The sequence below is a fragment of the Microcaecilia unicolor genome, chromosome 3 (genome assembly GCF_901765095.1).
Source record: "Microcaecilia unicolor chromosome 3, aMicUni1.1, whole genome shotgun sequence".
NCBI classification, from domain to species: domain Eukaryota; kingdom Metazoa; phylum Chordata; class Amphibia; order Gymnophiona; family Siphonopidae; genus Microcaecilia; species Microcaecilia unicolor.
The window spans coordinates 233,754,411-233,778,824 of NC_044033.1; the positions used below are offsets into that span (position 1 = coordinate 233,754,411).

The following is a 24,414-nucleotide window of genomic DNA, read 5'->3' on the forward strand; positions in this document are numbered from 1 at the left end:
TCCCAGTAGTACAGAAAATTGAATTCTTATTTATATCAGTCCAAATTTCAGTCTAAGGAAAATAAAATTCTCTCTCTTTCCTTTGGAAGCTGTCAGATTCTGTTCTAGAACAAGATGTACTCAGACTGAATACTGAAGCTTAATTTTGTCCAAACACAATGCCTTATATTTTCTCTCTTACTTATCTGGTATTCTTCAACTCTGACCTCTAAGGTCACCTTCACATAATTCTGTTTCTTTGGTATTTTTCTCAAATATTCATCATTTGCCGTTTGTAATCTTTCTCCCTTGAATACCTATCACTCATTCTGGTCCTTCATTGAAAATGGCTCTGTTAATTCAGAGTCTGTTTGAAGCAAACAAACAGACACTTGTTAAAGTTTGTGGCCCATTACTAGGCCTAAGCAAGCCTGTCTGTGGTCTGTGAGAAAACCAAGACACAAACTAGCTAATCGCCCTATTAGATAAAAAAAAAAAAAAAGGGAATGTTATACAAAGCTGACTGATCTGAAAAACCAAACAGCTCTATACAAATGTGATGTACATTAGAAAGAATAATCTGAATCATAGTTAACTGATGCTGGGGTCCATCTCCATCAAGAAGATCTAGGTGTCATTGTAAACAATACACTGAAATCTTCTGCCCAGTGTGTGGCGGGGGCCAAAAAAGCAAACAGGATGCTAGGAATTATTAGGAAAGGGATGCAAAATAAGACCAAGAATATTATAATGCCTTTGTATCGCTCCATGGTGCGACCTCACCTTGAGTAATGTACTCAATTCTGGTCACCATATCTCAAAAGAGATATAGTGGAATTAGAAAAGGATCAAAGAGTAACCAGAATGATAAAGAAGGTGGAACACTTCCCGTATGAGAAAAGGCTAAAGAGGTTAGGGCTCTTCAACTTGGAAAAGAGATGGCTGAAGGGGGATATGATTGAGGTCTATAAAATCCTGAGTGGAGTAGAAAGGGTAGAAGTGAATCAATTTTTCACTCTTTTAAAAAAGTACAAAGACCAGGGAACACTGAATGAAATTACATTGTTAATACTTTTAAAATAAATAAGAGGAAATATTTTCATTCAACAAATAATTCAGATCTGGAACTCGCTGCCGGAGGATGTGGTTAGCATATCTGGGTTTAAAAAATGTTTGGACAAGTTCTTGGAGGAAAAGTCCATAGTCTGTTATTGAGATGGACAGGGGGAATGTTGCTACTAATTGGGTTTCTGCCAGGAACTTGTGACCTGGATTGGTCACTGTCGGAAGCAGGATACTGAGCTAGATGGACCATTGATCTGACCTAGTATGACTATTCTTATGTAGTAGGCCTCATTCCTCAAGCCTAAGGTTATGGCCCTTTGGTCTTGTGATCACAGCCTCACTAGAGGACTCCCTCCCATTGTCTGAGTCATGATTCAGTTCCTGATTGAGGTGGAGGGTTGTTGGTGGCCATCTTTTTGTTTTGTCATCTGGAGCGTTATCCTTGGGCCTTCATTGCGAGAGACTTTCTGCAGTGAGGCCACATCAGCAGGTTTAAGTCATCCCCTCCCCCAGCTTCTAGAGAGGAGTCAAGAAAAGAGAAAACAGCTTCTCCCTGCGGAGGGAGTGCAGCTTTACCAAATTAAAAAAAGAGGAAATAGCTATCAGGGACAGAGAAGCAGGCTGAGGGTAAGGAGTTTTGTCCATCCTTATTTATAGCTAATGGCTGGACAGTCTGAGCAGGACACAGGACATCCAGTCTGGTTGGGGAGAATGGTTTGCATGCCATGGCTGGTATAGTCTGGTGTTCTTCGCATGCTGGCTGGCTCTGTGGGGCCTGTTTGTCCTCAAGCTAGAAAATGGCAGCAGGCTCTTTTTGCCCCATATGTGATAGGGAGCTCAAAAGGATGCAGGGGAAGCTTGGGATAGTGACCCGGGGGCCAGAGCAAGAGATTGAGGCCTCTGTTCACACCATGGCAGCCATTTTGTTCCTGGACCATACTTTAGACATGGTCTCAGATGATCATGCTCCCTCCTCCTTGGGTGTGGGTGGGGCAGCTAGTGTTCCTCCCCCTTCACAAGACTTGGGATTGTAAGGTGGATGGGCCTTTATGGCGTCATTTTCCATAGTCCTCACAGAATGCCTCTGACTGGCCTTGTCAGGGTTCCAGGGGCACGTTGAATGGGGGGGGGGGGGAGCTTACTCAGCTATTGGATCCTGGGGGGAGGGGCTGGTTACCTTTCTAGTGGAAGGCAGTTCAGCTCTTTAAAGAAAGCCCACAAGGATAAGGTTGATTTGATTCTTAAGCAGCTCTTTGCATATTTGGCTTTGGTAGTACAAGCAGCAGTTTGTAGTGGTTACATGGCCTGGACAGCTTCCTCCATCATTCAAAGTAGCACCCCTGGTGTTTGGGAGCTGCCTTTGTGGCAGCCGTAATGGATGACCTGATTCACATCTCTTCCCAATTTTTAAAGACCTGGAAGATTCTAGGGTGCAGCGGCTACCTGAGGACAAGCCTAAGTCTCATCTCTGGGCAGCTGAGTCTCATTTTCGAGAAGCGTGAGGGTGTAGACGAGGTAGTGCTTCCGCTCAAAAACCTCGCTTTCCTCAGACTCTGTCTTATTATTATTAATTACATTTGTACCCCGCGCTTTCCCACACATAGCAGGTTCAATGCAGCTTACATAGTAAATAGAATTACAAAGTCTTGAAGGAGAATGTTACAAGTTGTAGTAAACGTAGTAGTAGTGGGGTTTTGAGGATATGTAAATTGAGCATGGAGAGCTAAACAAAGATAGGATGAGCAAAAGGAGAAGAGATTGGGAGGGGGTAAGGAGTAGGAAGGATGGAGAGGAAGAGATTGAGGAATGAGCATAAGGAGATTGTGAGACATGGTCAAAGGTATAATAATCGGGGCAGGAATCATGTGGGTGGGCTTAAAAAGTTAAGTTGGGTAAGCTTTCTTGAAGAGATGGGTCTTCAACATTTTTATGAATGGTAGATGGTTGTTGATTGTTCCTGACCAGCACAAAGTCCTGCACGCAGGTAAAACTTTCCATTTTCAACTGAGGTTAGAACTGAATCTTTGCAGACAAGTCACAAGCGTGCCTTTAAAAGAGCCATCTGTACTGCATTTAATCTAACCCAGGAAAGTTAAGCTTGTGAAGAGGCAGATTCATGTAAGTTAATCAAACCAGAAATGAAAGGGTGAATCACATATAAACCAAATGTTCTGGATGTTAACCGGTCTGCACACAAGCGATGTTTGGAGCGGTCTAAGTGCATTTGTCAGAAGAGTTAAGTTTGTGAAGAGGCAGATTTGTGTGAGTTAATCAAACCAGAAAGGAAAAGTGAATCAAGTAACTTTGCTTGTATTATTCTGGATGGTAACTGATCTGCATTCAAGTGAACTTGTAGCTAAGAAAAGCAATGTTCAGGATTGTTTAAGTGCATTTATCAGAAATGTTAAGATTATGAAAAAACAGATTTGTGGAAGTTCAACACCAGAATCTCTGAGAGACTGTGCTAGCACTGATCACATTCCTAAGAGCAATTAAGTCAAGTACCTTCCTTTTGTCTTTCAGGCACCTTTCCCTGCTCAAGAGCAACCCCTCCCCTCTGGGTCCTTAGTAGTCAAAGGCAGCCAGAGAAGTCAGGAGGAAAACTGTTTTTTTTTTAAATTGGCAAATCTATGAAGATTTTAACATTTTAAGCAAGCATAAAAAGGATTAAGAAATGAAATTAGCTTAAAGTGTTAATGGATCAGAAACTTTGAAGCAGGATATCAGAGTGAGACATAATCTTCCAACTTGAGTTCCTTGTGTTGCATTTGTCACATCTCTGTGCTAATTATCTTGAAGGTGCTCTGAAGTTCCCCTCCCTCTTCCTCCAGCCAAAGTCAGAAATCTGAGCCCTGAAGATCTCCTGGGCAAGGAGGGTGGGAAGCAATTAGTTGCTAAGAGACTGATTGAGGGAGGACCCTGACTCAGATCTACTCTCCCTCCTCCTCTGCTCATTATCTCATCACTGAAACCTGATCCAGTACTGATCTCAACAGCTGAAAGGCAGACCCTCTTCTTAAGTCAGTAAGAGAGGGAAGCCTGAAATAACACACAAGACCAGAACACCAGACTCCACACCAAAGAAAAAAAGCCTTATCATGCATCCAGTCATCAGAACTCGGTCTTATTAGTAGCCCACAGCGAAAAGAGGAGGAGTGACCTAGTGGTTAGGGTGGTGGACTTTGGTCCTGGGGAACTGAGGAACTGAGTTCGATTCCCACTTCAGGCACAGGCAGCTCCTTTTGACTCTGGGCAAGTCACTTAACCCTCCATTGCCCCATGTAAGCCGCATTGAGCCTGCCATGAGTGAGGAAGTGCGGGGTACAAATGTAACAAAAAAAAAAATGAATACCTTCAAACTACTCCTAATAATCTACTCCTTAACACTGATCCGCTTAACACTAACCACCCCTCTTGCAAAAAGTAACGTTATACGCATACTATACAATCATCAAAGATTGATCAGATACACCACACCTCATCAAACTGACAACAACGTAAACGAAGGAAGAACACCAACATGCGGACAACCACCACAGAATGCAAAGAAGGGTCCAAACAAACTCACCTCAACAAATAAATGACAACTAATAAAAGTCCACACAACACCAGATGCTGAAGACCCATTCCAAACAATCCAAGTGGGCTAAATCAACGTCAGATCCGTAGTAAACAAAACAGCAATACTAAGACTGTATCATGGCAGAAGACCTTGACCTACTCTTCATCACTGAAACCTGGATCCACGACCAAAAGGACCCCATAATCCTAGACCAGTGCCCTCCAGGCTACAAAATCACCCACTGGACCAGAAAGGAAAAGAGAGGCGGAGGCATAGCACTAATCTATCAATCCCACTTTACTACTGAAACCATTGCCGAGTCCATGACACCTCAACTTGAAATTGCCTCAATCAGAATCCACAACAAAACTCTGTGTGATCACTTGAATTGTGTCTTGTTTTACAGAGCTCCAGGTAATTGGAACAAAGGCCAGACTAACTTCATGGACTTCATTTCAAACATGTGTAACCAACTCCAATGTATTAGTATTAGGAGACATCAACCTTCACCTAGAAGACCCAAACCCAACGAATGTGAATGTAAGGAATTCCTCCACCTATGGGATCTCAAATGGCCACAAATGCAAGCAACCCACGCCAAAGAGCGCACACTTGATCTTATCTCACACAAACTGTCAACAGACCAGAACCTAATAATAGTGGACAGAAACACCCTGGTCTGATCACTACAAATTAAACTTATCCCTACACTGGCAGAAGAAGGGATTACACCAAATACAAGAACACACATCCTACAGCACAAGAGGTCAAGTAGACACAAAAACATTCTGGCAACAGATATACAACAATGAATGGACAGCACAAACAGACTCCATATATTACCTTGAGGAATGGGATAAAAGATGCAAAAGCATACTAGATGAAATAGCACCCTTACGAACAAGAACTTCACGTAAGCATAACTTGATAACATGGTTCAATGATGAACTGAAAAAGCTAAAAACACAATCCAGGAAACTCGAATGAGCATGGAGAAAAACAAAAGATGAACACATACTGAACACGTGGAAACAATCACAAAGAAAATACAAATACGCAATAAACCAAAAGATCATACTATGAAACTAAAATAGGGACAGATTACAAAGACACGAAGAAATTAAACTAACTTGTGAACAAACTCCTAGACACCAACTTGGTCACTACATCGAATACAGACATCCCATCTGCAGACAAACTTGCTAAGTATTTCAATGAAACAATTGCAAACCCACGCAACACACTACCTCAGGACAACACTGACATCGAAATCTTCCTTAATGAGTTGGACCCAACCACTGGAGAATATCCGGCCGACCGAACCTGGTTAAAATTCGTCCTCCTTACCGTCAATGCAGTTGCACAGGCGATCAAACACTCACTGTAAACTAGATACCTGTTCCAACTACCTAATGAAGTCCACCCCCGACAGCTTCATAGTAGATCTCACATCCCACCTAAACTACATGCTTCAGCAAGGTCTCTTCCCTAAGGAAAATGGCAATATCCTACACACTCCGATAACAAAAGACACCAAGAAAAAATCCCAAATGAAATCACTAACTACCGTCCAGTAGCATCCATTCCGTTGTCAGTCAAACTGATGGAAAATATGGCAGCCAAACAACTTACAGATTATATACACAACTTCTCAATATTACACGAATCACAGTCGGGTTTTTGCCCACTCCACAGCACAGAAACAGTACTACTCACTCTCCTAGCCAAATTCAAGCAGGAAATGGCAATAGGCAAAAGCATTCTCCTCCAATTCGACATGTCTAGTGCATGCAACATGGTAAACCAATAAATATAAATAAGACTACTAGATAAGTTCGGGATTGGGGGAAACATACTTAGCTGGATCAAGGGTTTCCTAACCTCAAGAACATATCAAGTAAAATCAAACTCAAAACTATCATCACCATGGAAAGCAGACTGCGGAGTACCTCAAAGATCACCACTATCACTGATACTCTTCAACCTAATGATGACCCCACTAGCCAAGTCCTTATCCAACCAAGGCCTGAACCCTTTCATTTATGCAAATGATGTCACAATATTCATTCCTTACAAATCTAAACTGACAAATCACCAACGAAATCAAGATCAGCTTGAACATCATGGACTCTTGGGCAAATGCATTTCAACTAAAACTAAATAAAGAAAAATCAGTCTCATCCTCTCATCCCTATACAGCACGGATAACCCCAGATTACACCCTCCCTATCTCAGACAGTCTGAAAATCCTCGGCGTTACAGTGGACCACAACTTAACACTAGAGAGCAAAGTGATATCCACAACAAAGAAAATGTTCCACTCAATGTGGAATCTCAAACGTGTGAAACAATTCTTCCAGAGGGTAATATTTTGCAACATGATATAATCAATGGTACTAAGCCATGTAGACTATTGCAATGGAATTTATGAAGGATGCAAAGAACAAACCTTAAACTTCAGACCGCTCAAAACACGGCAGCCAGGCTTGTCTTAGGAAAAACGCGATTTGAAAGTGCAAAGCCCCTTCGTGAAAAACTACACTGGCTCCCAATCAAAGAACGCATTGCTTTCAAAATCTGCACTCTGGTTCACAAAATTATCTACGGTGAAGCTTGATTGACCTACCAACTAGAAACATATCCAAATCAACACGAACGTACCTAAATCTGCACTACCCAAGCTGCAAAGGACTCAAATACAAATCAACTTACGCGTCCAGTTTTTCCTACATAAGCACACAACTGTGGAACGCATTACCAAAAGCCTTGAAAACTACGAACAACCACCTAAACTTCCAGAAAACGCTAAACACTAACATGTTTAAAAAGGCATACCCTACCGATCCAACTTAAATGCCTGATCTCTGCAACACAACAAAACTAAAGAACGTAATAGACATAATACAATTCTTCCGTTGTACGATTCCCTAGTGTGGAACTTTGTTACCACAGCATCACTTTGTATTTGTTTACACCAGAGTCTGTAACACCTCTCCGGTACTACGTAAGCCACATTGAGCCTGCAAACAGGTGGGAATATGTGGGATATAAATGTAACAAACAAAAAACCCCCAAATAATTCCACTATATCAGATGTGATGACCAGAATTGAACACAATATTCAAGGTTTGGTCGCACCATGGAGCAATATAAAAGCATTATAACGTCATTGTTTCTGTTTTTCATTCCTTTTCTAATAATACCTAACATTCTATTTGCTTTCTTCTTTGCTGATGTGATATTTTTTTTATATATGTTAAATTTTATACATAGACATCAAATCAGTCCTTTGCATATTATCATGGTTCAAACATGCATTTGAGCCATAGCAGTTTGTATTCCTTGATACATTCTTTTCTAGTCAATGTGGAGGGGCATAATCGAACAAGGGCGCCCACCTCTAAGGACGTCCCGACGAAGGGGCGGGGAATCCCGTATTATCGAAACAAGATGGGTGTCCATCTTTCGTTTCGATAATATGGTTGGGGACGCCCAAATCTCCACATTTAGGTCGACCTTAGAAATCGGCGACCTCTGTTTTCACTGATAATGGAAACCGAGGACGCCCATCTCAAAAACTACCAAATCCAAGGCATTTGGGCATGGGAGGAGCCTGTATTCATAGTGCGCTGGTCCCCCTGGCATGCCAGGACACCAGCCGGGCACCCTAGGGGGCACTGCAGTGGACTTCAGACATTGCTTCCAGGTGCATAGCTCCCTTATCTTGGGTTCTGAGCCCCCCAAAACCCACAACCACTACCATAGCCCTTAGGGATGAAGGGGGGCACCTACATGTGGGTACAGTGGGTTAGTGGTGGGTTTTGGAGGGCTCCCATTTACCACCACAAGTGTAACAGGTAGGGGGGGGGTCTGGGTCCGCCTGCCTGAAGTGCACTGCACCCACTAAAAACTGCTCCAGGGACCTGCATACTGCTGTGATGTAGCTGGGTATGACATTTGAGGCTGGCATAGAGGCTGGAAAAAATGTTTTTTAATTTTTTTTTTTTTTGGGGGGGGGGGGGGGGGGTGGGAGGGGGTTGGTGACCACTGGGGGAGTAAGGGGAGGTGATCCCCGATTCCCTCCTGGTCATCTGGTCAGTTCGGGCACCTTTTTGAGGCTTGGTCGTGAAAAAAAAATGGACCAAGTGAAATCAACCAAATGCTCGTCAGGGACGCCCTTCTTTTTTCCATTATCGGCCAAGGATGCCCATCTCTTAAGCATGCCCCCGTCCCGCCTTCGGTACGCTGCCGACATGCCCCCGGGAACTTTGGTCGTCCCCGCGACGGAATGCAGTTGAAGGTACCCAAAATCGGCTTTCGATTATACCGATTTGGGCAACCCTGAGAGAAGGACGCCTGTCTCCCGATTTGTGTTGGAAGATGGGCGCCCTTCTCTTTCGAAAATGCCCCTGAAAGTATCACAGATTATGGATTACATTGCAGTTGGTTTTTTGCATTGTATGGTTCCAATTAATAAAAAGATTTAAACATAAAAAAAGTATGGTTGACATTTGTGTCTTGGGAGCTGGTGCTGTTAAGGTTTGCTGTATAGGTTCTGAGAAATTTGCAGGATTTTGTCTTACTTAAGAAAGTGTCTGGGGCAATGTCTCTAAATAGGTTATTTTTGTGCATAGCAGCATAGATAACAAAGGAAAGGGAATGCAAAGCACAGATGATGATGATGCTAAGCAGTGATGTGCTGGAGCAGGCTCTCACAGGCTCTCGAGAGCCGTTTGTTAAGTTTTTAAGAATTTTGGGAGCCGGTTCTCCATGGCTACTTTAACAAATGGATCCCAAAATGTGGGCTTGGACCCCTCCTGAATTCTCTTTTACTTTGCTGGCGAGAGAGAGCCCCCTGTTAACAATTTACCAGCACACCCCTGATGCTAAGTAAAACAAACAAAAAAAAAAAGCACAATGGGCCTCCAAGAGTGGGTTTGTATCCAACTTTTAATGAGGGACCTGACACGGGCTGTGTTTCGGCAGAACGCCTGTGTCGGGAGGGACATCAGTATCAGTAATACAATTTGGATGGAGCCCTTTTTTCTTTGAGTGTGGGACTGGAAGACGGCCTGACCCAGGAAGCGTAGCTGGAAGGATGTCTTGGTTCCCAAAAAATGTATTTTGAAGGGAACTGAAAAAGCTGTAGATGGAGAGAGCCAAGTCTGTGCTCCTGCTTGAGAGGTCTTATTCTGAAGTTAGTGTTCCTTGTGTCTGGCTATTCAGCTTGGAGGATTTCAGACAGCACTGTTCCTTCCTTTTTTACTGAAGGTGGTCTTTAGCATTCATATGAACCAGGTGGTTTCTCTTCCAGCCTTTTTGAGAATCCATGGTGTAGGGTAGGTCCCAGGTACTTTATAAGTTGGATATTTACAATGCTGCTATATTACTTGAAGGCTACTGACCCTGTTCAGATTTCAGATAATCTTTGTGCTATTTTGTGGTCCACGCAAAAGACAGGCATCCTCAGAATCTTTGCATAGTGGGTTGTTGATTGAGTTGGCTAAATGTTCTCAAGAAGAAAGAGGTTCCTCAAGGCCTTCAGGTCCACTGCAACCAGGTTGCAGGCTGCATAAAGGGTAGTATCTCCAATTTTCTCCCGTGCTCTGAGATTAAAACTTTGGTACATCCCATGGATCTAGACAGAAATTTGTTTTTATGTGATAATTTTCGTGTCCTTTCCTTGACTCCTGAAGGATTTGGAGGATACTTGGGACTGTTGCCTGTCTATACATAGCTCTGCACCGCTTCTTATGTTGGTGGTATCACTAGAATCTTCAATGGCTCTGCCCCCATCTGCTGGAAAGGGTACATAACCCATAGATCTGAACTGGACTAGAGCAATCGAGGAAAAGAAATTATCAGGTAAGACCATATTTCACCTTTTGAATATGTGTGGTGGTGGTGGTGGGGTAAATAAAGATTTTTCAAAGGGCTGTTCACCCTGTTATGGTGCTCCTCAGGGGTCACCATTTTCTCTATTTTTGTTTAACATTTTTGAGTTCTTTGGGTCCTGCAAAGGTGAATCCATACATCATATTTCTTCCTATACGGATGACATTTTTATATTGGTTTCAATTACTTCTGGATGTGAAGAGGGTTATAGGTTAATACTGAACTGTATTAATAGGACTCATAACTGGGCATACAACAATTATTTAAAGCTTAATAGAGCTAAAACTAAATTACTTTTATTTCTGTGATTCTCTGGTGGATATTCCCAGATCAATTTCTTTAAGTTCTGGAGAGGCACTTAATTTTGAAACTTCATCAAGGGTATTCTTGATTCCCAATTGACCATGGAACATCAGATAGCTTGAGTAAGAATGTATTTTTCAAACTACATCAATTGAGGGCAGTATGGTCATGTTTCTTGCCAGAACAGTTTTGTATAATTGCCCAAATGATAATCCTCTCTCAGATTGATTATTGCAGTGTTCTGTATGTTGGTATATTTCAAAAGCTTTTGAATAGGCTCCAGCTGATGCAGAACACTGCAGCAAAATTGATATATAGATGTAGGGAGTTTAATCAGGCACCCCTCCCCCCCCCCCCCCCCCCCCCCATTGAAGGAACTTCATCGGTTGCCTGTTAGAACTTGGGTGGACTTTTACGATGGCATACCAGCAGCTGCCCTGTTCCTCATGCTCAAATATTAACTTTCCCTTCTAGTAGAGCAATGGCCTGATTTAGTTCTTTGTTGAGGCTAGGTTTTCCTTCAGTTAAGAATGTATTTCTTAAGCTTGTTCATGACAGTTCGTTTGCTTATCAGTCTTGTAAGATCTAGAACATAGTAGCAGTTTCTGTCCAGATTATTCCTATGTTTAGAAAAGCTCTGAAGTTTTATTTGTTTGGCAAATATCTAGGCTCTGTTTAAATGATATATATCCTTTTTTTTTTTTATGTAACCCATTTTGATTCCATAGTTGCGGAATATAAATGGAATGGAATTGGGATAAATGTGTACATCATTAGATGGCTATCTGTTTTTTGACCACAACAAACTTTTGTATAATTTTTTTTTATTGTACTGAATTTATTTTAAGCTCTTTGTTTTATTTTGTTTGTCCTGTACACTGCTTGGGTGACCTTTTTTGGGGCTGGGAAGGCTGTTTTATAAATCTCTTAATAAATCTGCAGTTTATGTCATGACTATGTATTTTTTTGTGTGTTTATCAATGTGTCATATCCTTTTGTCTAAATACATTTTATTCTGAATACTTCCCTTCAGGTTTCCTGCTTCAGAAACCGAGATGCCAGAGACTGGTTTGCTTCCTCCAACAACACTGGCCTGGATTTCAAACCAGAACACATACTCGGAGGAATATACAGTGGTGAGCAAGCATTTTTCTGCTGGAGATCCTCCACTTCCAGGGGCGTAGCAAGACACCCATTTTGGGTGGTTGAGCCCAAAGTGGGTGGGCACGACTTCCCCTTGCCTGGCATCTCTCTCTCCCCGCCTTCTCCCCCCTCCCCCCCGGTGATTGGGGGGGGGGGGGGTCACAACTCCAGTCTCACGACTCTCTCAGCACCTCTGAATCCTTTAGATCTTAACCAGCAGCGAGCAACAACTCATTCCCCTTGCTCTCACAAGTTCCCAGCCTTCCCTTTGATGCAACTTCCTGGTCTTGTGAACAGGAAGTTGCCTCAGAGGGAAGGCTCGGGCTGACGTGAGCAGGGGGAATATGGAGGGAGGAGTGGCCTAATGGTTAGTGTAGTGGGTTCGGACTTGGGGAACTAGATTTGATTCCCGATACTGCCTGATGGTTGGCATTTTTTTTTTTTTGTTACATTTGTACCCCGCGCTTTCCCACTCATGGCAGGCTCAATGCGGCAGGCAATGGAGGGTTAAGTGACTTGCCCAGAGTCACAAGGAGCTGCCTGTGCCGGGAATCAAACTCAGTTCCCCAGGACCAAAGTCCACCACCCTAACCACTAGGCCACTCCTCCACTTAGATCACATTGGGTTTGAGATCTTGTGGAACCAGGTTCAATTTCCTCTCCAGCTCCGTGTGACCATGAGCATGTCACTTAACCCTCCCTTGACCCAGGTACAACAGTAAATGTACTACTTAGATTGTGATCCCACTAGGGACAGACTCAGTACCTGTGTAAAAAAAACTAAGCAAAAAAAAAAAAAAAAAAAACCTACCCTGTAAATCGCTTAGATCTAAGTGGTATATAAGTACTTGAATGAATGTTGCAGATACCTTGGGGGGGGGGGGGGGGGGGAGGATTGGAGGAGGAGTAGAGTTAAGTGACTCTTCTGGAGGGAGAGATGCGAGGCTTCTTCATCTGGCAGAGCTTCGGGATCCCTGCCAGCCACATGCTGGGTGGGTTTGAGTCTAAAGTGAGTGGGCCTATACCCACCTGTGGCTATGCCACTGCTTCAGACAAGTAGGTGATCCATTGGGTTGTACCACTTCTTGTTTTAGTGACTCAGAATTTGTTTATTTAGAGCACTATGCAAAGATGTGGAACATGCCACTTTAGATACCTAAATTGGGAGCCTGTTTCAGCTGATCATGGTCTGAAAATAAGCATGTAAATGTATGTTTATGTGCTTAAAACTAAGGCCTCTAAATTTGTGTTTAACTTCATCTTGCACTGCCCTCTTTCTAGGAACCTAAATTTAGGTGCTCGGCAGGGGAAAAATTTTCTTTTGGAAGATCTATTTGACTCTCAAGTTTTATATCTAGTTCTTTTCAATATTGGGTTCCTACTGAAAGGCAACTATTCTCCAAACAATTGGTTATGGGCCAGCTAGTGCTGCTGTGTGAAGCACTAAGAGACCATGAAGGCCCATTCTTAAGAGTTCCTCCAGGAGTGGGCAGATAAGGCTATCTCTGTTCTTCCTCGTCGAATGTGGCCTCAGTCAATTCAGAGGAGCCATCGTTGAAGGAGGAGGAGGGAGATGATCCGAAAGTACTGAGGTCCTTTCCATTGAGGAACCTTCTGCTTCTGCGTCAGGAGTTCCATCTTCGTCGATCATGAGGGGACTTAAGTACTTCTAAGGCATTCTCGATGATCCAGATATTCAGGACCTGATTACAGCAGAATGGGTCTCATCAGATGCAGGGCTGAAAGCAGAAAGAGCGTTGGTTCGCCTCTACCTGTTAGTTAAAAACATAAGAATAGCCTTACTGTGCCAGATCAATGGTCCATCTATCTCAGTATCCTCCTTCCAACAGTGGCCAATCCAGGTCACAATTACCTGGCAGAAACCCGATTAGTAGCAACATTCCATGCTACAAATACTGGGGCAAGCAGTGGCTTCCCCCATGTCCAACTCAATAACAGACTACGGACTTTCCTCCAGCAGCGAGTTCCAGAGTTTAACTTCTTTGAGTGAAAAAATATTTCCTCAAGGTGAGGTCACACCATGGAGTGATACAGAGGCATTATAATATTTTTAGTCTTATTTTGCATCCCTCTCCTAATTATTCTTAGCATCCTGTTTGCTTTTTGGTTGCCACCACATTCTGGGCAGAAGATTTCATCATATATTGTCTATAATGACACCTAGATCTTTTTCTTGGTGCTAACCCCCAAGGTGGACCCTAGCATCAGGTAATTATTCCCAATGTGCATCACCTTGCATTTGTCCACATTAAATTTAATTTGTCGTTTGGATGCCCAATCTTTCAGTTTGCTATGGTCTTCCCTTCAATTTTTCACAATCAATTATGTGTTTTGACAACTTTGAATAGTTTTTGTGTTATCTGCAAACTTAATCAACTCACTCATCGTTCTGTTTTCCAGATCATTTATAAGTATGTTAAATAGCACTGGTCCCAGTACAGATCCCTGCAGCACTCCAGTATTCACCCTCCTCCATTGAGAAAAATGGACATTTTAACCCTACCCTCTGTTTTCTGTCTAATAACCCATTCTTAATCCACAGAAGGACATTACCTCCTATCCCATGACTTTAATTTTCTCAGGAATATCTCATGAGGAACTTTGTCAAAGCTTTCTGAAAATCCAGCTACTCTACATCAACCGGCTCACCGTCATCCACCTGTTATTTACGCCTTCAAAGAAATGAATCAGATTGGTGAGGCAAGACTTCCCTTGGCTGAAACCATGCTGACTCTGTCCCATTAAACCATGTTTCTGTGTTCGTAAGTTTATTCTTTATATTTAGTTCTCCGAGGACAAGCAGGCTGCTTGTTCTCACGACTGGGTGACGTCTGCGTCAGCCCCCACCAACCGGAACAAAACTTCGCGGGCGGTCCCGAGTGGATTTAAGAAGTGTGGTCGGTGCGGCCGGCCTATCTCGCAGACCGACACTTACGCTTGGTGCCTCCAGTGCCTCGGGCCGGAGCACGATTCCAAGTCGTGTACTTTGTGTCTTGGTCTCTGGAAACGGACTCAGGTAGCGAGGCAAGTTCTTCGGGACCGTCTTTTTGGAACTTGCGCCGGCCCCTCGATGTCGACTTCGACGGCATCGGTATCGACGGCCGGTTCTTCGGTACCGGTATCGATGTCGACGAAATCGGCACCGATGGCATCGACCCCAAGAGCAAAGGGCCCGCCGGTCCTCTGGTGACGGCAGGGGTGAGAGGCCCGTGGGCAGTCGGCCCCGGTCACTCCCTCTACCCAGGGCCCTCGGGACCGAACCCTGTTGGACCCGGTCCCTCGAGGCCGAGGGGGATCGACCTCCTCCTCCTCCATCCCACCTAGCGCTGATGACGGGCATCGCAAGAAATCCAAGAAGCACCGTCATCGGTCGCCATCGATGCATCCGGCCCTCGGTGCCGGAGAGGAGTCGACGCCGAGGAAGCGTCCTCGTCGAGAGGAGAGGTCCCCCTCTGTAGTAGAGGTACCACTGCGTCAGGGTCCCAGCACTTCGGTGCAGTCTCCTGGACCTGAGCAGCTTCTGGCACCGATGCCTCTACCGGTCCCCCCCCGTCTTTCCCGGCAGCGGGCCTGGATGAGTGCCTCCGAGCCATCCTTCCGGGGATCCTGGAAGGGCTGATGCGCCAGACTGTGCCGGCGCCGGGGGTGCTTGCGCCCTCGGCGCCGTTGACCCGTGGCGCCGGCGAGCTCTAGCCCGGTGCCGAGGCCGCCGACGCCGGCTTGCGGCGCCGGTCTCGACCGGCCACGCAGGTGGAGTCCCCGTCGCGTCGATGGAGGGAGCTTCGTCCCCGCCGGCGAGGGAGTCCACCGCTCTACGACACCGAGGCCCTCGGTGCCTCGACGTCGAGCCGGGCCCGGTTGAGGACTCAGCTAGCATGAGCTTATGTCCGACACTCGAGGAAGAGGCCTCGTGGGGGGAGGAGGAGGACCCCAGATATTTCTCCTCAGAGGAGTCTGTGGGCCTTCCCTCCGACCCCACGCCTTCACCAGAGAGAAAGCTCTCCCCTCTTGAGAGCCTCTCCTTTGCCTCCTTTGTCAGGGATATGTCTATCTGCATTCCCTTCCCCGTGGTCTCTGTGGATGAGCCGATGGCTGAGATGCTCGAGGTCCTCGATTTATCCATCACCACCTAGAGAGTCCTCCACGGTACCGTTGCACAATGTCCTTAAAGAGACACTGCTTCGGAACTGGATGAGACCATTATCTAATCCCACCATCCCTAAGAAAGCAGAGTCCCAATACAGAATCCACTCGGATCCAGAGTTAATGCGGCCCCAATTGCCTCATGGCTCAGCGGTCGTGGACTCTGCTCTCAAGAGGGCACGGAGTTCGAGGGATACCGCCTCGGCGCCCCCGGGGCGGGAGTCTCGCACTCTGGACTCGTTTGGGAGGAAGGCCTACCAATCTTCCATGCTCGTGACCCGCATCCAGTCTTACCAGCTCTACACGAGCAAACACATGCGGAATAATGTGAAGCAATTGGCGGACCTGGTTGACAAGCTCCCGCCGGAGCAGTCCAGGCCTTTTCAGGAGGTGGTCAGGCAGCTGAAGGCGTGCAGAAAGTTCCTGTCCAGGGGTATATATGACACCTGTGACGTGGCATCTCGTGCTGCGGCCCAAGGTATAGTGATGCGCAGGCTCTCATGGCTGCGTGCCTCTGACCTGGACAACCGCACCCAGCAGAGACTGGCCGACGTCCCTTGCCGGGGGGATAATATTTTTGGTGAGAAGGTCGAGCAGCTGGTGGACCAACTGCATCAGCGGGAAACCGCCCTCGACAAGCTCTCCCACCGGGCGCCTTCAGCATCCACCTCAGCTGGTGGACGTTTTTCCCGGGCCCGGCAGGCTGCACCCTATGCCTTTACCAAGCGTAGGTACAACCAGCCGGCCCGAAGGCCTCGTCAGGCACAGGGACAGCCCCAGCGCGCTCGTTCTCGTCAACAGCGTGCGCCTAAGCAGCCCCCTGCGCCTCCACAGCAGAAGCCGGGGACGGGCTTTTGACTGGATCCACGGGAACATAGCCGCCCTCAAAGTGTCCATACCCGGACGGTCTGCCGGTCGGAGGGAGGTTAAAATTTTTTCACCAAAGGCGGCCTCTCATAACCTCCGACCAGTGGGTTCTCCAAATAGTGCGGTGCGGATACGCCCTGAATTTGGCCTCCCTGCCACCAAATTGTCCTCCGGGAGCTCAATCCTTCAGCTCCCATCACAAGCAGGTACTTGCAGAGGAACTCTCCGCCCTTCTCAGCGCCAATGCGGTCGAGCCCGTACCACCCGGGCAGGAAGGGCAGGGATTCTATTCCAGGTACTTCCTTGTGGAAAAGAAAACAGGGGGGATGCGTCCCATCCTAGACCTGAGAGGCCTGAACAAATTCCTGGTCAAAGAAAAGTTCAGGATGCTTTCCTTGGGCACCCTTCTGCCAATGATTCAGAAAAACGATTGGCTAGGTTCCCTGGATTTAAAGGACGCTTACACTCACATCCCGATACTGCCAGCTCACAGACAGTATCTCAGATTCCGCCTGGGCGCACGGCACTTTCAATATTGTGTGCTGCCCTTTGGCCTCGCCTCTGCCCCACGGGTGTTTACAAAGTGCCTCGTGGTGGTAGCGGCGTATCTCCGCAAGCTGGGAGTGCACGTGTTCCCATATCTCGACGATTGGCTGGTCAAGAACACCTCGGAGGCAGGAGCTCTCCGGTCCATGCAGTGCACTATTCAACTCCTGGAGCTGCTGGGGTTTGTGATAAATTACCCAAAGTCCCATCTCCAGCCAACCCAGTCTCTGGAATTCATAGGAGCTCTGCTGAATACCCAGATGGCTCAGGCCTTCCTTCCCGAAACGAGGGCCAACAACCTCCTGTCCCTGGCTTCCCAGACCAGAGCGTCTCAGCAGATCACAGCTCGGCAGATGTTGAGACTTTTGGGTCATATGGCCTCCACAGTTCATGTGACTCCCATGGCTCGTCTTCACATGAGATCTGCTCAATGGACCCTAGCTTCCCAGTGGTTTCAAGCCACCGGGAATCTAGCAGATGTCATCCGCCTCTCCACCAGTTGCTGCACTTCACTGCACTGGTGGACCATTCGGACCAATTTGACCTTGGGGCGTCCATTCCAAATTCCACAGGCCACGAAAGTGCTGACGACGGATGCATCTCGCCTGGGGTGGGGAGCTCATGTTGATGGCTTCACACCCAGGGACTGTGGTCCCTCCAGGAAAAGGATCTTCAGATCAACCTCCTGGAGCTCCGAGCGATCTGGAACGCACTGAAGGCTTTCAGAGATCGGCTGTCCTGTCAAATTATCCAAATTCGGACAGACAATCAGGTTGCAATGTATTACATCAACAAGCAGGGGGGCACCGGATCTCGCCCCCTGTGTCAGGAAGCCGTCTGGATGTGGCGTTGGGCTTGCCAGCTCGGCATGCTCCTCCAAGCCACATACCTGGCAGGCGTAAACAACAGTCTGGCCGACAGACTGAGCAGAGTCATGCAACCGCACGAGTGGTCGCTCCATTCCAGAGTGGTACGCAAGGTCTTCCGAGAGTGGGGCACCCTCTCGGTGGACCTTTTCGCCTCTCAGACCAACCACAAGCTGCCTCTGTTCTGTTCCAGACTTCAGACACACGGCAGGCTAGCGTCGGATGCCTTTCTCCTTCATTGGGGGACCGGCCTCCTGTATGCTTATCCTCCCATACCTTTGGTGGGGAAGACCTTACTGAAGCTCAAGCAAGACCGCGGCACCATGATTCTGATCGTGCCCTTTTGGCCCCGTCAGATCTGGTTCCCTCTTCTTCTGGAGTTGTCCTCCGAAGAACCGTGGAGATTGGAGTGTTTTCCCGACTCTCATTTCGCAGAACGACGGAGCGTTGCTGCACCCCAACCTTCAGTCTCTGGCTCTCACGGCCTGGATGTTGAGGGCGTAGACTTCACTGCGTTGGGTCTGTCTGAGGGTGTCTCCCGTGTCTTGCTTGCCTCTAGGAAGGATTCCACTAAAAAGAGTTACTTTTTCAAGTGGAGGAGGTTTGTCGTTTGGTGTGAGAGCAAGGCCCTAGAACCTCGTTCTTGCCCTGCACGGAACCTGCTTGAGTACCTTCTGCACTTATCAGAGTCTGGCCTCAAGACCAACTCAGTAAGGAATCACCTTAGTGCGATTAGTGCTTACCATTATCATGTGGAAGGTAAAGCCATCTCTGGAGAGCCTTTAGTCGTTCGATTCATGAGAGGCCTGCTTTTGTCAAAGCCCCCTATCAAGCCTCCTGCGGTGTCATGGGATCTCAACGTCGTCCTCACCCAGCTGATGAAACCTCCTTTTGAGCCACTGAATTCTTGCCATCTGAAGTACTTGACCTGGAAGGTCATTTTCTTGGTGGCAGTTACTTCAGCTCATAGGGTCAGTGAGCTTCAGGCCCTGGTAGCTCATGCTCCGTATACCAAATTTCATCACAACAGAGTAGTGCTCCGCACCCACCCAAAGTTCCTGCCGAAGGTGGTGTCGGAGTTCCATCTTAACCAGTCAATTGTCTTGCCAACATTCTTCCCCAGACCGCATACCCGCCCTGCTGAACGTCAGTTGCACACATTGGACTGCAAGAGAGCATTGGCCTTCTACTTGGAGCGGACACAGCCCCACAGACAGTCCGCCCAATTGTTTGTTTCTTTCGACCCTAACAGGCTAGGGGTCGCTGTCGGGAAACGCACCATCTCCAATTGGCTAGCAGATTGCATTTCCTTCACTTATGCCCAGGCTGGGCTGACTCTAGAGGGTCATGTCACGGCTCATAGTGTCAGAGCCATGGTAGCGTCAGTGGCTCACTTGATGTCAGCTACTATTGAAGAGATTTGCAAGGCTGCGACGTGGTCATCTGTCCACACATTCACATCACATTACTGCCTCCAGCAGGATACCCAACGCGACAGTCAGTTCGGGCAGTCGGTGCTGCAGAATCTGTTTGGGGTGTAAATCCAACTCCACCCTCCAGGACCCGAATTTATTCTGGTCAGGCTGCACTCTCAGTTAGTTGTTCTTCGTAGGTCAATTTTCTGTTGTACCCTCGCCGTTGCGAGGTTCAATTGACCTGGGTTCTTGTTTTGAGTGAGCCTGAGAGCTAGGGATACCCCAGTTGTGAGAACAAGCAGCCTGCTTGTCCTTGGAGAAAGTGAATGATACATACCTGTAGCAGGTGTTCTCCGAGGACAGCAGGCTGATTGTTCTCACCTACCCTCCCTCCTCCCCTTTGGAGTTGCGTTTCATCATTTTTGCTTGTCATTCAACTGGCGGAACGGTCGCGCACGGGCAGGAAGACGGCTGCGCATGCGCGGTGGGTGTGCCCTGCATGCGGGACCGCCCGCAAAGTTTTGTTCCGGTTGGTGGGGGCTGACGCGGACGTCACCCAGTCGTGAGAAAAATCAGCCTGCTGTCCTCGGAGAACACCTGCTACAGGTATGTATCATTCACTTTTCCACAGCACTGAACCTCAAGGTTCTCTGCTTCTAATATACCTGAAAAAAGGTGTTAATGTGAGTTTTTTTTTTGTCTCTATGGCATGCTTTCATATTCTCTTTTAGTCTTCTTTACTGGTGCTTTTTATCTATCTTGATACTGCTTATGTTGCTTCTTATTTTCTTCATTTGGATCCTTTTTTCCTTTCTTTGAAGGATGTTCTTTTAGCTCTAATAGCCTCTTTCACTTCACCTTTTAACTATTCTGTTTGCTCCTCTTTCCACCTTTTTTTAATACATGGAATGCATCTGGTCTGGGCTTCCATGATGGTATTTTTAAAGAACATAAGAATAGCTATAGTGGGTCAGACCAATGGACTAGGAGAAAGATAAATTGCAGCTTCCCAGAGTGGACTCCATGGTAACTGCGGGAAATAAAATGACCACCTTGCTGGCGGAAGGGGGCATTTCCCCAAAAGACTTACAAGATAGGAAGCTAGAAGGCTCACGGAAACAAGCCTTTTGAAGTGGCCTCTTTGGGCCTTGAAGTGATGGTGTTCAGCTTGTTTGTGGCAGGAGCTTGCCTGAAGTGGCATCAGCAGTCTGCAACCCAGCTGGAAGTGGGGTTGGCCTACTTGGCAGATGCTATTTATGATGTGTTAGGGTTGCGGTCCACAATATGTCTTTTGCTCTCGTGGAATTAAAACAACAAATCCCTAATTTCACTGGTAGAAACCTAAATGGAATAAACAAAAAACCAGGAAAATGTACTAATGCAAAAATCACTATTGATTTAAGAGGAGCACTCTCAGATAAATAAGCACCCATGTGGTAGTCTTTCAAGACCACTATTGTGGTAGCTCACCTCCATTGGAGCTGTTATAAGTACTATAGCAATAAAGTTTTTATCAGCTGGTGGCAAATCCGGGGAAGAGACAGCCCTAACCCTGAGGAAAGTTGGTCTGAAACCTGTGGTGTCAGGTGAATTTTGATATCCAGGGGAGAGCAGTCTTTCTGCATGAGCGTCAAGAGATTACGTCTATGGAGCCCTCAGCATCTGTGGTAACCGACGCCGAGCTTATATGATAAGTGCAAGGTTTTTCAATCTTTAAAATCTTTATCTGGTTTATTATTGAAGCTGGCTGTATCCCTTTGGTCTTAATGCTTGGTCATTGAAAGGGCTTGGTTGAGACAAAAAAGGTTTTATTCTGTTTTGGTCTTTCCTATCTTGCTTCTGGCTGGAAAAGCTCTACATGCATGGTGTATGTGAGGGTTGGAGGACGTTTGAGGGCTAGTGTTCTGAGTGTAGACTGTCTCCCTTCTTTGCTCAGATCGCGCACATCCTAGTGTTTCTCCAGGCAAGCCTTAAAGGATTGGCAAAATTTAAGGTTGTTGCTTTGGCCTGTTTCCATTTCTTTTTACTACTCTTGTTCTTCCTTTCCTTCTCCACATGTCTACCACTGATCTTTCCTTTTTGTTTTTTTCCCACTTTCTCAGCGTTTATATCTATTTGCTTTTACTCTCCTACTTTTTCTCACCCTCTAGTCCTTAGTTTACTTTTCACCTCTCATCTAACTCACCAACTTTCCCATCTCCTTCTAGTCCCTCTTCAATATTCCCATTGATGCCTCTGTCCTTGCCCAATGTCTTATCCCCCCCCTTATCTTTAACTCGCCTCCTCTGTACTCGCCTTCACAGCCCTCAGCTGTTCTCTACTGCTTCTCAGCAGGTCTAGTTCCATTCCTGTTTCTCCTTCTTTCCCTTTGCCTCCAGACTATTTTTCCATCTCTTAACCCTCTATCCCATCTTATTGCCTCTTTCACCATTTTCATCCTCGCTTAACCCCTTCAGAGATACATCCCCTTCCTCTCATACCCCTCCCTAGTACCCCATTCCTTTTCAATCTTGTCCAGTCTTCCAAGTCATTTGCATCATGTCTCAACCTTTCCCCTAACTTATCTCTCTTAACCCCCCCCCCCATTTTATACCCTTAATCATTCCCCTAATCCATCAACACCCTACCCACACATACCTATCAATTGCCAAGTCCTCAGTATCCCCTCAAAATTCCCATTCCATTTCTCTTGTCCATAATTCCCTGTTCTACCCCCAACGCTTTCCCACTTGAATATCAAGTCCTGGCGATCTGCTCTGTTCTCCCCCTCCCAGTCCCATCCATCTTGTGCTCTGTTCCCCCTTCTACCCCCTCTAATCCCATCCATTTTATGCTAAATTCCCTTCCCCCCATCCCTAGTCCCATCTGTCTTGTGGTTTTTGTAGGGTTTCCTGTTCATTTGACATTGTTTCCCCTCTCTATGCCTTCCCCCTGTTTAGCATCTTGTATCCTCATCCCCAGCATGACCTCTTCTTGACCCAGTTCCTCCCCATGTATAGCTTCTTTTTTTTCCCCCCTTTTTGCTACATTCCAAACTCCATAGCCAACAAACATCTTTTCCTCTCTCTTCCCTCATGGTACTGCATACCCCCTTTCCCACTGCTTTGAAGTTTTCTCTTCCTTCCACTCCCTCTTCAGTCCAGCATCAGTACCCCCCCCCCCCCCCCCCCAATGTTCTGCCATCTCTGTCCCTCTCCCATCTTCCCTGAATTCTGGAATCTCTCTCCTTTTCCCTGTGGTCTGACATATTTTCTTCCTCTCCCCCACCAGCCCATGTGGTCCAGTATTTCTTCCTCTTTCTCCTGTCCGGTATCTCTCGCTCTTCCATCCTCCCCCTCAGTGGTCCTTCACTGTTCCTTTGGCCACCAGTGAGAAAAGCAGGCTGCTCTGGTTGGCCCCATAAGTTCTCCCTCTGCTGTGCTCCGCCTCCTCTGACACAACTTTCTGTGGAGCACAGTAGAGGGACCATTTCCAGAGCCAACGAGAGGCAGCCTGCTTTTCTTGCTAATGCTGCCAGCAGCCTCAGGAACAGTGAAGGACTGCTGAGGGGGAGAAGGGAAGGGCAAGAAAGATACTGGACCTCATATGGGGAAGGGGGCAGAGGTAATGTCCCCTTCTGCTTCTCCCCCCTTTCCAAAGTACATTTCGTACTGAAACTGGGGTGGCAAAACATTTTTGGGTGGTGGCACTTGCCACTCCATAGCGACACCTGTGCTCAAGGTTAGCTTGGCGGTGGATCAGGGAGAGCTAGATTTAGTGTGTGGGGGGGAGTGGGGGCTTCCTCAGCTTGAAGAAGGGGACCATGGGGATAGCCAGATGGATCCTGAGGCAAGATGGGATGAGTGCCAGAAGATGAAGTACTCCCAGGAGAAGCTATCACAGTGGGACACATATTCCACAATGATGAGTTGTGGGTCCTTATTTATCATGCACTGTCTACACCTGAAAGTTTCAGAAATAGGTAGCGGCAGTGTCATCATTTTATAGAATGGCAGCATAATTTGGAAGCTCCACTGGGACTTCAGCATACAAGAGCAATTCTTGTCTTTTTACACTACAAGATAGTGCCTTTTCGGTGTGTCTGTAGGGAGTGGTATGTCGCCCAGAAAAAGCCTGTTGGGCAGAGCAGAGTGAAAAACAGAGGTTGGAGTCGGCAGAACCAGTGGCAAGCCCGAAGAAGATGGCGACAAGCCCTTCTGATTCAGAGGAAGATGACCAAATGCCAGCCCCTGCAAAACTGGTGGATATTACCAAGAATGATATCGTGGGTTTTCAGGAATTAAAAGCTGATATAGCGGGAGTCCATAGTGATGTGCAGGACACCTTGAAGGACATTGAGGTAGAAATCGGAGAGTTGGACACCTATGTATCAATGATGGAGGAGTCTGTGGAGTCGCTGCAGGGTGAAGTGACTACTGTTAAAGGCTCCCTCTCTAAGGAAAGTGTGGCTATTCAGGAGGAGCAGGAACAACTGGAGAAACTTGAAAATAGGTCCAGGTGTTGCAGCCTGCGGTTTAAGGGAATTCCTGAGATTGAAGTACCACTTCTTCTGGGAAGTAACCCAGTTTCTGCGAGCTCGTGGATACTGTTATTGCTGGCTCTTTTCTTT

The 24,414-nt window shown here is 46.6% G+C and overlaps 1 protein-coding gene across 1 annotated transcript in view; it reads left to right on the forward strand.

Annotated features, from left to right (window-relative positions):
* LOC115466378 (zinc finger protein 82 homolog) overlaps positions 1-24,414 on the forward strand; it is a 112,454-nt gene that overhangs the window by 10,884 nt on the left and 77,156 nt on the right. The window contains exon 2 of the mRNA XM_030197575.1: positions 11,838-11,940. Coding sequence (XP_030053435.1) covers positions 11,860-11,940 — 81 coding nt within the window. The 5' untranslated portion in view covers positions 11,838-11,859. The remainder of the gene's footprint in view (positions 1-11,837; positions 11,941-24,414) is intronic.